General features: G+C 42.2%; 1 protein-coding gene across 4 annotated transcripts in view; it reads left to right on the forward strand.

The window, feature by feature from the left end:
- Positions 1–15,564, forward strand: part of cd99l2 (CD99 molecule-like 2) — a 227,591-nt gene that overhangs the window by 155,123 nt on the left and 56,904 nt on the right. For all 4 annotated transcript variants that reach the window (XM_073057826.1, XM_073057825.1, XM_073057823.1 and 1 more), the window contains exon 4: positions 12,902–13,015. In XM_073057826.1, the coding sequence (XP_072913927.1) occupies positions 12,902–13,015 (114 nt within the window). The remainder of the gene's footprint in view (positions 1–12,901; positions 13,016–15,564) is intronic.

Below are 15,564 nucleotides of genomic sequence, written 5' to 3' on the forward strand. Positions count from 1 at the left end.
GATGAAAAAACAGCAGAAATCTCAGTTATTACCCCTCAACCATCAAGCTCTTGAACCAGGAAGGATAACTTCACTCAGCTTCACTGACCCCAGCACTTATCTGTTCCCCATCCTTCGGCTAATCTATGGACTTATTTTTAAGGACAACACAACTTCTTCTCAATATTCTAAAAGCCTACTTTTTAAGTTTGGACTACCTATTGTTCATGTTGATTATATTTTTTATAATTTGTTATATTCAGTTGCATTTTATTCTATATCATGCTTGTCATCACTTATGATTTTTAATTTTGTCTTGTATTTTTACGACTATATTTATTTATCTTTACACTCTATGTAAAGCACTTTGAGCCTGCATGAAAGGTGCTATATGAATAAAGTTATTATTTATTGCTTATTTATTTTATATTATTATTATTATTACAATTTTTTGTATTTGCAGAGTATATTGTCTTTTGCACATTGGTCTGTATTCATTGTGAGCCTGTTTTATTGATTCTGTGATTGCAGCGAGGTAGCTGCTCTGCTACTTATGAAACCCTGAGCCCGAATTAGGTCTTCTGCGAATATTTTAGCACTGGGTTCCCCACGAATATTGGGTGTGCTAAACAGGTTTAGAGGTGCCGCCCATCTGTCTGCACTCCAGGCCGGTAGCAACAGCACTTCTCGCTGGCCGTGCGAGGCAGCTGGTTATCCGAGACCAACCAGTGATCCCCGGCACAAGGATATCACTGTGTTTAGCCGACTGATGACCTCGTGTGGGTAATGACCTCGCGTGCGTTCAAGTTCAACAGTGGGCGTGGCAGGGAATGACGAAAGGTGCAGTTGACTTATATCGTTTCATATCGCCAAATCAATTCGTTTCCTCACGGCCTGATAGCACATGCTTTGCGGCCCGGTACCGGTGGTTGGGGACCCTGATATTGTGCTTCTGCGTATTTACTGTGAATGCCCACAAGAAAATGAATCTTGGTGTAGTGTATATGTAATTTGATAATATATGTACTTTGAACTTTGAGAATATCACATAGAACAGTACAGCACAGTTCAGGCCCTTCGGCCCATAATGTTGTGCCAACTCATATCAACCAGATCCACAGTCAATGTAGCCTTCTTTCCTACACAGCCCATAACACTTCGTCTTTCTTATATCCATGTGTTATTTAAGAGTCTTTTAAATGTCTCTATTGTATCAGCCTCTCCCACCACCCCCAGCAACGTGCTTCCAGTCCCAACCACTTTCTATGTAGAAAACCTACCTCTAACATCTGTCCTAAACTTTCCTCCACCCACCTTAAATGGATGTCCTTTTGTAATGGTCATTGTTGTTGTTGAGTGCCGTCGAGTCACTGTGGACTCACGGTGACCCTATGGATAGTGTAGTTGTCCATAGGGTTTTCATGGAAAGTCCAGTGCTGATACCACTACACCTGCAGAAAAGGTGCTGCCTATCTATCTATGCCTCTCACCACTGCACGAAATGTGCTTCTGGTATTGATTTTTAAATATCAGTTATCTAATAACATCTGTAGGTTAGGTTGCAAACTGCAGGTATCTTCCATTTTACTTTTCCGTGAGTCTGGTGGAAGACTCCAAGTAACGAAGAGGAATTTCTTTAGCCAGAGGGTGGTGAATCTGTGGAATTCATGCAACAGACAGCTGTGGAGGCCAAATCATTGGGTATATTTAAAGCAGAGGTTGATAAGCTCTTGATTAGTAGGGGTATCAAAGGTTTCGGGGAGAAGGCAGGAGAATGGAGTTGAGAGGGATAATAAATCAGCCGTGATGGAATGGCAGAGGAGATTTGATGGGCTGAATGGCCTAATTCTGCTCCTATGTCTTATGGTCTATCTGGCATTTTTACTGGTTGCTAATGAAAGGGAAAACCATCCACATTTGAACCCATAAACACTACTTATTCTTGTTCTCTTTTTGCTCCCACAAAACAACAAATTTCATGACACACGTCAGTGATAATAAACCTGATTCTGATTCTTATTTCCTTCTCCTCTATCAATTTTCAGAACAGCTTTAGGATCATCCTCAATAGTAACACAACCCATTTTCTCCAGCCTCAGAATCTCGTCATTTTCTGTAGCCACAATCAAAAAAGCCAAGGAGTTCATTAATTTCTTGTGAAAAAGTTAACGGTCGATATTACTGTCCCAGCATTATGTTTGCCTTGCTTTTCTTCACCATCACCCTGTCTTCCCAGATCGATGCATTATTTTATTTATTCCATTATAGATAGTAATTTTTTAAAGTATTGCACTCTACTGCCTGTGTTTGGCCCATAGCCCTTGAAACCTGTCCTATCTATGCACTTATAAATTTAAGAACCTTTTCTATCCATCTACTTATTAAAGTCAAATATTGCTAACGTGCCTGCCATCATCATCATTATGTGCCATGTCCTGTGACTTGGGCAATCATGGTCTTCCATCTGAGAACTTCTAATAAGTTCTTCAAAACGTTTGCCTGTCCATCCCCTTGATATTACTCTTGAATGTCATGAAATGTTGACCAGGACTTTTTCTTTCATCAATCAGCAAGATGTTTGAGCTTCTCTTTCCTCAGTACATCTCCCAGATATTTCGTGATTGATGGTATCAGGTCTCTTTTTATTCTGGCTTTTTGCAACACTTCCTCATCTGTTACTCTGTCCTTGCATGATATTTTCATTTTTCTTCTCAAAAAACACATTTCTGCAGTTTCAGGTCTTTGATATTCTCCAACATTCATTTCAATATGTTAGTGTGTGCCTCAACCATGATTTCAAATACAAATACAAATGCTTTATTGTCACCAAACAATTGATACTAGAGCGTACAATCATCACGGTGATATTTGATTCTGCGCTTCGCGCTCCCTGAAGTACAAATTGAAGTAAATATAATAAAAATTTAAATTGTAAATCATAATTAGAAAATAGAAAAGGGAAAGTACGGTAGTGCAAGTCAGGTCCGGATATTTGGAAGGTACGGCCGAGATCCGGGTCAGGATATTCCACTCATTTCAAATGTGCACCACCCTTTGGAACTGGCGTTTGTTATTATTATCATCTGTAGCAAGATACAGTGAACAGCTTGTAATGTATACTGTTCATACAGATCAACTCTTGACTCGGTGCAATAAGGCAGACAGTAACAGTACAGACCAATAACAATACAGTAAGAAGTATAAAAGCTACAGAGAAAGTCCATTGAACAATAAAGTGCTAGATCATAACAAGGTAGATGTGAGGTTAAGAGTCCATCTTGGTGTAAAAGAGGTCCATTCAGGAGCCTGATAATAGCGGGATAGAAGCTGCCCCTGAAATTGCCGATGCGTGCTGTCAGACTTTTAAATCTTCTGCCCGATGGGAGAGGGGAAAAGAGAGAATGTCTGGGGGGGAGGGGTGTCTTTGACTACGCTGGTTGCATTACTGAGGCAGGGAGTCTGGTTCCAGTGATGTGCTGAGCTGTGCATGGAGAGCAGTTGCCTATACCAGACAGAATGCTTTCTATGGTGCATCAATAGAAATCTGTAGGTAAGGGTTGACCGGGACATGCAGATTTATTTAGTCTCCTGAGGAAGTAAAGATGTTGCTGAACTGTCATGACGGTGACACCAGTGTGGTTGGACCAAGACAGGCTAATGGGCATATGTGAGAAGAGGCTACCCCCGATGTCCCTTTCACCTTTGATCTTAAACCTATGTCCTCTTGTTTTAGCACCTCCTCCCTGGGAACAAGACTGAGCTTTCAACTGTTAATGCTTATTCAGTCTACACAGCCTCTGCCTGACCAGCCAAGGGGTTCCAACATCTTCTGTCTCTGGATCAGATTTCAGGCTTCTGCCATGTTAAAGCAGACATGCAGAGAATGTTTCCAATAGTCTAGGACTACAGAGCACAGCCTCAGAATACAAAGATGTCCCTTCCGAACGGAGATGAGGAGGGATTTCTTAAGCAAGGGGGTGCTGAAACTGTGAAATTCATTGCCGCAGATGGCTATGAAAGCCAAGTTATTGGATGTATTTAAAGTGGAGGGTGATAAGTTCTTCATTAGTAAGGGTGTCAGAGATTACAGGGTGAAGGCCAAGAGAATGGGGTTGAGAGGGATAATAAATCAGCCATGGAATAGCAGAGCAGATTCAGTGGGCCAAATGGCCTAATTCTGCTCCTATGTCTTATGGTCTTACAGTCTAATGTCTCTGCACTGTTATTTGCAATGAACATCTTACATAGAATTACACAGGGACTGTATTCCCAAAGCTGGTTATTCCGTCTAAATGGCCTCTGTTAGTGAAGATAAAAGAGACTACAGATGCTGGTATTGGGAACAAAAAAAACAATACTGGAAGAACTAGGCATCTGTAAGAGGGGGATTTTTTGTTGATATTTCTAACAAGTTGCCTCTTAGGGGCATTAACTCAATCCAGGAAAGATGTCACATATTCAGTACTATAGCTGGACCTACTCCTGGGATGTAATATGGCCATGAGCAATACACAGCGACGAAGGGTAGCATACGTAGAGGTCAAAAACATAAGAAGATTTTCGTTCAGTGCAAGTTCCAACTGCTTAAGGATTAGAATAATTGGCTCAATGGTGTAGCTCAGATAATTAGCAGCCTGAACACAGATGAGAAAAGATCAATCTCAAGCCTCTGATATGGGTTTCATTGAAATTGGAAGATGATTTTTAGATGGGGATTTAGTGCCTGCTGGAATGAGGCATGTTACCACTTGGGTGTGGAACTTTTCCACCCCATTTCAGCTCTTAGCTCTCCAATTACGAAAGCGGTTTAGGAATAAAGTGTGTTTTCTCAACCAGACTGGCAAGGTTAACCCCCAGAGCTCTCAAAGGAACAGCGCCGTATAAACAAAAAGAACACTTTGTGTTCCCTCACTGACTGTGACCAGTACTTCTGTATCTTTTAGATAAAAACTGGCACTCGTGTTTCAGACAATCTCTCTTATCAGTTGTGATCTGTGCAGAAATGTGCAGGATACAGCAGTTCAAAGTTGGGCAGGCCTTTGGGTTGAAAGGCTGGAGGGAGAAGACATGGAGAGGCTGTTTCCAATAGTGGGAGACTTACGGAGCTCAGGGAGAAACCTCAGAATAGAATTAATGTACGTCTCTTTAAACTAGAGGTGAGGAATTTCTTTAACCAGAGTGTGACAATGATGGTGACAGAGATGAAGACAAGTTTGTTCACCCAGTGGATGATGACTCTAAAGACATGGTGCATACTTAGTGGTCAGTATAGGACAGTGGCCTGGAGGTACAAGGTCAGGCACAGTCTCCTTGGATGGTAGAGAACCCAGAACGTGTAGTACCAATTTGAACAGCGTCACCATCCATTCCTAGAGACACATAGCTGGATGTCAAATTTATCCAGTGATTTAAATTAGATTGCACATTAAAATATATATACATTTTATATTATACACACACACACACACACACACACACACACTGACACACACACGCACGCACGCACACACACACACACACACACACACACACACACACACACACACACACACACACACACACACACACACACACACACACACACACACACACACACACACACACACACACTTCATTCATTTAAGCCCATTTGGCCTGGTGCAAGGATAATATCTCACAGGTATTTTCAATGGGTGGCCGTTTAGCAATACGTCTTTATAAAAGGAGGTTTAAGATGCTCCTTCCCTCCACTAGCCTGCAGGTCACTCCTAAGCAAAGTGTAGCAATTGCTTAGCCCCCCCCCCCCCCAAAAAAAAAAATCAGGGCCACGTGAAGCCGTGGGAGCAGGTGGTGGATGGCCATATGAGTAGCTGGTACATATCGCAAGTCTTGGTCGTGCAACCACTGGCGCCAGGCAGACCATCTCTGAAGAGTATTGATAATGACTCAGGTCACTGTCTTGTAAAGAAGAAGGCAATGGCAAACCACTTCTGTGGATAAATCTGCCAAGAACAATCACGGCCACCTATGTCATACAAGACGGCACATAATGATGACGATGATGATACACTGTCAATATCTGTGGAAAAAGTATCCCAACTCTTCTCACAGAGAGAGGTACCAAGTGTGAGGGAGGGACAGGATCAGAAAGCTGGACTGAAATGTGCCCAGGTGGAGGAGATTTAAGGAGGGGTGTTTAGGGTATGTCCTGGATAGCTGAAGGCATGGCCACCTTTGATTGAGAATGAAGCATGGAATGGAGGAGATAAAGACTATCAGATGAATGGATTGAGCTCAGGTTGTTTTAGTAACCGAGGTAATTGCCTTCAGTCTTGTCATTTTAGCTATTCCTTCCATCCCCGGCAGGCTTTACAGATTGCAGTGAGATATGTAGTGGTAGCGGTAATTGAACATGCAGTGAAGCCACCTCATTTCACATTTTTGTGGAGAAAGATCACTGGAGACACTATTAAACATGTAATACTTAACATTAATGACTTAATCCATAACTCACATGTTGCAAAGATGTAACCATATTGCAGGCTGGGCTTGAATTATTTTCTTTCTTTGATTTCTGGATGAATATTAATAGTGCCTATGAATATCAGCCTTTTATTTTGATAAAGATTGTCCGTTTCATATTGTTGATTGATTTGCAGTTTACGTGATGCGATTGCCACTGTTTGCTCTGGTTTGCTCCAGTGGTCCTGTTCACTGCATCCTACGCCAAGCTGATCTCCACTAAATGGCTTAGTGTGGTGGAGGAAAATTTACCATGGGGATAACTTGTTGAGAGACCAATGCGTGTACCTTTGTGTCTGATTTCCAGGGCCTTGGCAGCTGGAGGCAGAACTGACAAAGGTTTTGGAGGTGGAGCGATTAAATTTGAGAATGAAGAGTTGAAGGAGGACAGATGTCCCAGAGAGTCTGTGTGGTTCCTGAGGATTACTCCAGCAATGAAGGGGTTAGCATATGAGAAGCGTTTGACAGCTTTGAGCCTGTACTCACTAGAATTCAGAAGAAGGTGGGGGGAGGGGGGGGGATCTCATTGAAATCTACCGAATGTTGAAAGGACTAGATAGGGTGGATATGGAAAGGATGTTTCCTATAGTGGAGGTATCCAGAACTAGAGGGCACAGCTTCAAAATTGAGGGGCAACTCTTTAGAACAGAAGTAAGGAAGAATTTTTTATCCTGGAGTAGTGAATCTGTGGAATGCTCTGCCATGGACTGTGGTGGAGGCCATGTCTGGGGTATGTTTAAAGCAGAAGTTGATAGTTTCCTGATTGATCAGGGCATCAAAGGATATGGTGAGGAGGCAGGAGTATGGGGTTGAGTATCTGGGATCAGCCATGTTGAAATGGCAGAGCAGACTCGATGGGCTGAATGGCCTAATTCTGTTCCTATGTCTAATGGTCTTATGGTTATAAGAGATTGTAGCACTTTTGAGAGCCATGGCCTGAAGGTGTTCACCTTTCAGTCTTCTGAATTGAGGGACCATGTTATCCAAAGTCATTTTTTTCATTGCTTTACCATCTAAAGGAAAGGTCCTGAAGAAAGTGACTAGTACTTCTTTGTGGTTTTGGTGGGTTTGGATGCCTTTGTGGATTTATGAGGAGATTTAGTAGTTTGAGGTAGATCATCTGTAGAAAGATAGGTCAGATCAGAACTGATCAGCTCAGATTCATTTATATATGTCATGTATATCAACACATACAGTGGAATGTATCATTTGTGCTAACAATCGACACAGTTTACGATGTATTGGGACAGGCCACAAGTGTTGCCACACATTCCTGAGCCAACATAGCATGTCCAGTAAACAACAACAGCAAAACAAGTTCTGTCCCTCCTTCCTACCACCCCCACACACACAGTCCTCTAACCTCAGGACAGGCTGTTGTCAGCCTCCAACCTCCAGTGGACTTGGGCTCACAGACTTTGGGCCTTTGACTTCCATAGTGGACTCACAGACCCAGGACTCTGGCCACCAGGCCTCGACTTCCAGACTTCCGATTTGACCGTTGGGCTTCGATTGGAAAACAGTTTGTTCAGGATAACCACATTTGTTACCAACATTGCTCAACATTGAAACTTGGGACTTAAAGGTACATTTTCAAGAAAGTGACCAATTAACTTACTAACCAGTACACCTTTGGAATGTAGGAGGGAACTGGAGCACCCAAAGGAAATTCATCCACTAATAGGAAGAACATGCAGAGGATGCTGGAATCGAACTCCGAACCCCAAGGCCCTGAGCTGTAATAGCATCGCGCTAACCGCTACTCTACCATGGCTCCTAATTTCTTGAGTATAATTCCTTGAATTCTACAACCAACTGAATACTTTTGGAGAGCTGGCTTTAGTGCCGTAAATATGGATTTGACTCCAAATTACTGAAGGACTCATATCTCACTTCCACTGTAAGATTGTGTACATCTACAAAATTCTACCTTTTGCTCGGCGCGTACATAGCTAAGCCTGCAATGTAACTTCCCGATGTAACTGTTCCACCACTGGAACAGTCAAGCCTAAAAGAACATGAACAAAGTTATCAAAAATTATAAGGGGGATCTTGGTCAGCTAAGTAAGTGGGTCAGGGTTGACAAATGGCCGTTCAGTCGAGAGAAGAGCCAGGTGTTTGACTAGTGTAGGACTTGTACAGTGAATAGTAAAGCTACAAGGAATAGAAACACAGAAACATAGAAAACCTACAGCACAATACAGGCCCTTCGGCCCACAATGCTGTACCAAACATTTACCTATTTTAGAAATTGCCTAGGGTTACCCATAGCCCTCTATTTTTCTAAGCTTCATGTACCTATCCAGGAATCTCTTAAAAGACCCTATCGTATCCACCTCCACCACCGTCGCTGGCAGTCCATTCCACACACTCACCACTCTCTGTGTATAAAAACATGCCCTGACGTCTCCTCTGTGCTTACTTCCAAGCACCTTAAAACTGTGCCCTCTCGTGTTAGCCATTTCCGCCCTGGGAAAAAGCCTCTGACTATCCACACGATCAATGCCTCTCATCATCTTATGCACCTCTATCAGGTCACATCTCATCCTCCATCACTCCAAAGAGAAAAGGCCAAATTCACTCAACCTATTCTCATTAGGCATGCTCCCCAATCCAGGCAACATCCTTGTAAATCTCCTCTGCACCCTTTCTATGGCTTCCACATCCTTCCTGTAGTGAGGTGACCAGAAATGAGTGTAGTACTCCAAGTGGGGTCTGATCAGGGTCCTATATAGCTGTAACTTTACCTCTTGGCTCTTAAACATAATCCCACAGTTGATGTAGGCCAATGCACCGTATGCCTTCTTAACAACAGAGTCAACCTACGCAGCAGCTTTGAGTGTCCTATGGGCTCAGACCCTAAGATCCCTCTGATCCTCCACATTGCCAAGAGTCTTGCCATTAATACTATATTCTGCCATTATGTTTGACCTACCAAAATGAACCACCTCACACTTAATCTGAGTTAAACTCCATCTGCCACTTCTCAGCCCAGTATTGCATCCTATCGATGTCCCGCAGTAACCTCTGACAGCCCTCCACACTATCCACAACACCACCAACCTTTGTGTCATCAGCATATTTACTAACCCATCCCTCCACTTCCTCATACAGGTCATTTATAAAAATCACGAAAGGAAGGGGTCCCAGAACAGATCCCCGAGGCACCCCTTCCATACAGGTGTCCGACCTCCATACAGACTACAACCCATCTACAACCACTGTTTGCCTTCTGTGAGCAAGCCAGTTCTGGATCCACAAAGCAAGGTCCCCTTGGATCCCATGCCTCCTTACTTTCTCAATAAGTCTTGCATGGGGTACCTTATCAAATGCCTTGCTGAAATCCATATACACTACATCTACTGCTCTACATTCATCAATGTGTTTAGTCACATCCTCAAAAAATTCAATCAGGCTCGTCAGGCACAACCTGCCTTTGATAAAGCCATGCTGACTATTCCTAATCATATTACACCTATCCAAATGTTCATAAATCTTGCCTCTCAGGATCTTTTTCATCAATCTACCAACCACTGAAGTAAGACTCACTGGTCTAACATTTCCTAGGCTATCTCTACTCCCTTTCTTAAATAAGCGAAAATCATCTGCAAATCTCCAATCCTCCGGAACCTCTCCTGTCCCCATTGATGATGCAAAGATCATCGCCAGAGGCTCAGCAAACTCCTCCCTCGCCTCCAACAGTAGCCTGGAGTACATCTACAACTTAACCAACTTGATGCTCTCGAAAAGCTCCAGCACATCCTCTTTCTTAATGTCTACATGCTCAAGCTTTTCAATCCACTTTAAGTCATCCCTAAAATCGCCAAGATCCTTTTCCATAGTGAATACTGAGGCAAAGTATTCATTAAGTATTTCTGTTATCTCCTCTGATTCCGTACACACTTTTCCACGGTCACACTTGATTGATCCTATTCTCTCACATCTTATCCTCTTGCTCTTCACATACTTGTAGAATGCCTTGGGGGTTTCCTTGATCCTGGCCACCAAGCCCTTCTCATTGTCCCTTCTGACTCTCCTAATTTCATTCTTAAACTCCTTCCTGCTAGCTTTATAATCTTCTAGATCTCTATCATTTCCTAGATTTTTGAAGCTTTCGTAAGCTTTTCTTTTCTTCTTGACTAGATTTTCAACAGCCTTTGTACACCACAGTTCCTGTACCCTATCATCCTTCCCTGTCCCATTGGAATGCACTTATGCAGAATACCACGCAAATATCTCTTGAACATTTGCCACATTTCTGCCGTACATTTCCCTGAGAACATCTGTTCCCAATTTATGCTTCCAAGTTCTTCTCTGATAGCCTCATATTTCCCCTTACTCCAATTAAACGCTCTCCTAACTTGTCTGGTCCTATCTCTCTCCAATGCTATGGTAAAGGAGATAGAATTGTGATCACTATCTCCAACATGCTCTCCCACTGAGAGACCTGACACCTGACCAGGTTCATTTCCCAATACCAGATCAAGTACAGCCTCGCCTCTTGTAGGCTTAGAAACATAGAAAACCTACAGCACAATACAGGCCCTTCGGCCCACAAAGCTGTGCCGAACATGTCCTTACCTGAGAAATTACCTAGGGTTACCCATAGCCTCTATTTTTCTGAGCTCCATATACCTGTCCAGGAGTCTCTTAAAAGACCCTAGCGTATCCACCTCCACCACTGTTGCCGTCAACCCATTCCACACACTCACCACTCTCTGCGTAAAAAAACTTACCCTGACATCTCCTCTGTCCCTACTTCCAAGCACCTTAAACCTGTGTCCTCCCGTGCTAGCCATTCCAGCCCTAGGAAAAAGCCTCTGACTATCCACATGATCAATGCCTCTCATCACCTTATCTACATATTGTGTCAGGAAACCTTCCTGAACACATGTAACAAACTCCACCCCATCTAAACACCTCGCTTTAGGGAGACGCCAATCAATATTTGGGAAATTAAAGTCTTCCACCACGACAACCCTGTTATTATTATTGACCATGTATTTACGATCTTCACTAATTAAGCTAATTTGAATGATAATCAATCTTATTTCGCTATTTCATTAATTTAGTTTTGTTGTTTTGTTATCACTATAAGACCGTCCGTCTTTGCTGATTTCATAATAAAGGATCAAACATACTACTTTTCTCATTTTTATTTGCAATTGTCTCCCTGATCTGGCTCCTCCCTCTTCTTGTCATATTCTTGTGGCCTTTGAATTCCTGTGTAAGATCACCTTTATATAAATCAACCTCAATTTTTGTTTGATAATGCTGACAAGAACTACATGGAAATATTCTGTGAAATCGGCACATAAATAATTTCCAGACTATGCTTCAGAAATCCATCATAAAACCATAAGATATAGGAGCAGAATTAGGCCATTTGGCCCATCGAGTCTGCTCTGCCATTTCATCATGGCTGATCCATTTTTCTCTCATCCCCAATCTCCTGCCTTCTCCCTTTATCCCTTCATGCCCTGACTAATTAAGAGTCTATCAACCTCTGCCTTTAAAATACCCAATGATTTGGCCTCCACAATTGCCTGTGACAACAAATTCCTCAGATTCACCATTTGTGGCTAAAGAAATTCCTCCTTATCTGCATTCTAAAAGGATGCCCCCTAATCTGAGGCATGTCCTCTGGTCTTAGATTCACCCACCACAGGAAACATCCTCTCCAAATCCACTCTATCGAGGACTTTCAACATTCGATAGGTTTCACCCCTCATTCTTCTGAAGTCCAGTGAATACAGGCCCAAAGACTTCAAACACTCTTCATGTGACAAGCTTTTCAATCCCAGAATCATTTTCATGAACCTCCTTTGAACCCTCTCCAATGTCAACACATCCTTTCTTAGATAAGGGGCCCAAAACTGCTCACAATACTCAAAGTGAGGTCTCACCAGAGCGTTATTAAGCCTCAACATTACATCCTTGCTTTTATATTCAAGTCCTCTTGAAATGAATGCTAACATGGCACTTGCTAGCATCAAATCCACCATAGATTACTGCAAAATGCAAGCAAACGGGACTAGTTTAGATGAACATCCTGGTTGGCAGGAACAAGCTGGGCCTTCTTCCATGTTGTATTACAATCTCCCACCCCATCTTTATTTTATCCACACTTTCCCCACTTCTGCCGCAAGGGAAAATGATTGTATTTTGTGTCCATTGTCTGAAAGATGTTTTCAATGTGTGGGAGGCATTTTCCAAACTTTTTCTTAACCATATACTTCCTACTCCTCAACAGAAACCCCCACCCCATCCGGTTCCATTCACCAGCATCCCCTCCCAAGGAAGACATCAGTGTCGGAAGAGTTTTAAGTCCATTGATGTATTCCTAATATGCTTGACTTCTGAGAACATTCTATTCCCACTGTTCTAGTTTAATTCCAGATTTATATATATTTTCTTCCAGGGGATTTTAATCTCGAAGACCTGTTGGACTTTGACACCCCTACAGACAAGCCAACAACCAAACCTCCCAAGAGAGTGACAACCACCAAAGCACCAAAGAAAGGAGGGGTCGATGGTAAGTCAGTCAGATTGACTTGAACTTGAAAAGATTGGGGCAACAAGCAAAGTGATGGAGGAACTCAACAGGTCAGATGCTCCTTGTCTCATTGACTTCCAGATTCCAGTATTTGAGTCTCTTGTGCCTCCATCTTGGATGTAATGGACTGAGCTTCTAAAAACCTTCCTGGTAAAGAAAAGTCATGTGAGCCGATTTTCTGCTTCTCCACTCCCTCATCTTTCCAATTTGTTTATGTAAGAGTGTTAACATAGTAAAATGCCCCAGAAGCACCATCAAATAAAATCTGACACTCCACCATAAAATGAGATATTGACATGGGTTGTGGGTTTTCACAAATAAGACAGTGGAGTAGGTTTATGTTTGGAAATTAATGAAGCAATTCACTTACTGAACTCCAAAAAACTGAATACAAAGTGCAGTAAGAGTCCTTTACGTAATTAGCTCATCACTTCAGACCAGCCTCTTATTATGAACCCTAACTGTGGTTGTGAACATTACCTTACAGGGTGACCAAAGGCTTTCAAAGATGGAGCTTTAAGGAGCATCATTAAAGTAGGAAGGAGAGTGTGGGAACAGTATACCTGGTAATTACAGAGTCCTTCCTGTAGCAGAAGTGGCTGCAAGGTGAAATATGGGAACTCTTCTGAGTACTACATGTCTTTCAGGCAATGTTCCCCACTAAGCTACACGGCTATACGGCAGCTGGAACTTTCTTTTATATAATATTAGTATAATTTTTAAATCTATGTAAATATAATTGTGAATAACCCCATAATTAAGTGTTAATGGAATATAATCCATAAACTTTCTAAATAATAAATGTACCACAACCTTTACTTTGGAATATTTTAGAGCTTCAACGTATTTACATTGTTAGTGTCTCAAGTTACAACACTGTTACAAATTATAACATTAAGCACAGAATGGAAGTTGGGAGGCTCATTTTTTAACAAACCGTTGGCCTGCTGAATGCAGACGCCATCTAGTCAAACATTTTACTTTTACCTTTGTGCCTGTCAGTTGTTTTGACTGCCTGACATCATTTAATTCTGTTGTGAGCTGTGATTTGTGTTTGTTTCTAAGTTGTGAGTTCAGGTTTAAGTATCTTTCCACTATACATGAAATAGGTTCAATAGGTACATTTAATGTCAGAGAAATGTATGCAATATGCATCATGAATACCATGAATACAGCCAGTGAAACATCATTATTCCAGGGCCAAGGTGAAAACACAGTATCAACAGTCATACATAGCACAAGGCTCACATAAGATAGCAAGCATATATATAAGATATCAGTAAAATACAGTAAAACCCTGAGTCCATGAGAATGTTGCAGCAATCTGCAATCAAACACAATACAGCTCACTTCCGGTAAGATGGCGATTGCTTAGCTGCTCCGAACTTTTGTTACGTTACTGTCGCTAATCTCTGCCACTAAATGTCTCCATTTTATAAAGCTAGTTAGGAATTAATTCGGTATCTCTTACTTGCCTGTGAATATATCTAACCTACAATGTCGTAGCAAGAGTTCTAATTCCGGGAGAAAAGAATACTACGACCTCGTCGGACATCACGATGGAGGCGCTTGAAAATCTCCGAGACAAAATCTTAAAGGAAATTAAAACCGCTTTCAAACAGTTAGAAGAGGAAACTGGATCGGATCAATGATAAAGTGGACAAACATGCTGAACACTTATCTCGCATCGATTCGACTTCTGAAGCTTAGAAAGTCGGGTTTCGATACTTGGAGACTCTCTGTTCCAGCTTAGAGGAAAATCTAATAAACTTCTTTCCAAAATGGTGGATCTCAAAAATCGCAGCAGACGCTGCAACATCAGAATTCTGGGATTACCAGAAGGCAACTGAGAAGGGGTCAACCGTGAAGTTTTTCGCCGAGTTTTCTCTGTGAGATATTCGGGAAGGATCTGCTTCCAAACCCGCCGAGCTCGAACGGGCACAACAGAATTAAGGTCCCCCCCCGGATTCTGGGCACCCGTCCGCGACCAGTAATCTTGTGTTTCCATCATACCAGGTAAAACACAGTCTGATCGTGGAGGCACATCGCAGAGGCTCTTTTTCTTTCCAGGATACAACCATTCACTTTGTGGAAGATTTTGCACCCCAGACCTTAAAGATGCGCGCTGAGTATAAAGGCGTAATGAAAGTGCTTTTTGATCGTGGTTTCAAACCTTCCTTTCATAATCTTGCTGACCTAAGATCAAGTTTAATACCGGGGAATTCAAGTGGTTCAAATCAGCGAGGGAAGCTGAAGCGTTTGTGGCAAGTCTTCCGGCTATCCAGTCATCTTCGGAATCTGATCGGACCTCCTAAAATGGTGGATAAGTACTCCTCGTAGTAAATTACTTTCTCTGGACTCGGAATTCACTTGAATCACTCAGACATTATTCACTGAAACTCTAAAGGCTGTTGACAATCTCTCCCGGGATTTGGTGTGTGTGTAATCTATTTTCACCTCTGTATAACTTTACCTACAGAGTTCTACAACTAAATCTAACTTGTTTTGGAGGTTTGAAGTCTTTAGTG

The sequence above is a fragment of the Hemitrygon akajei genome, chromosome 10 (genome assembly GCF_048418815.1).
Source record: "Hemitrygon akajei chromosome 10, sHemAka1.3, whole genome shotgun sequence".
In the NCBI taxonomy this organism is placed as follows: Eukaryota; Metazoa; Chordata; class Chondrichthyes; order Myliobatiformes; family Dasyatidae; genus Hemitrygon; species Hemitrygon akajei.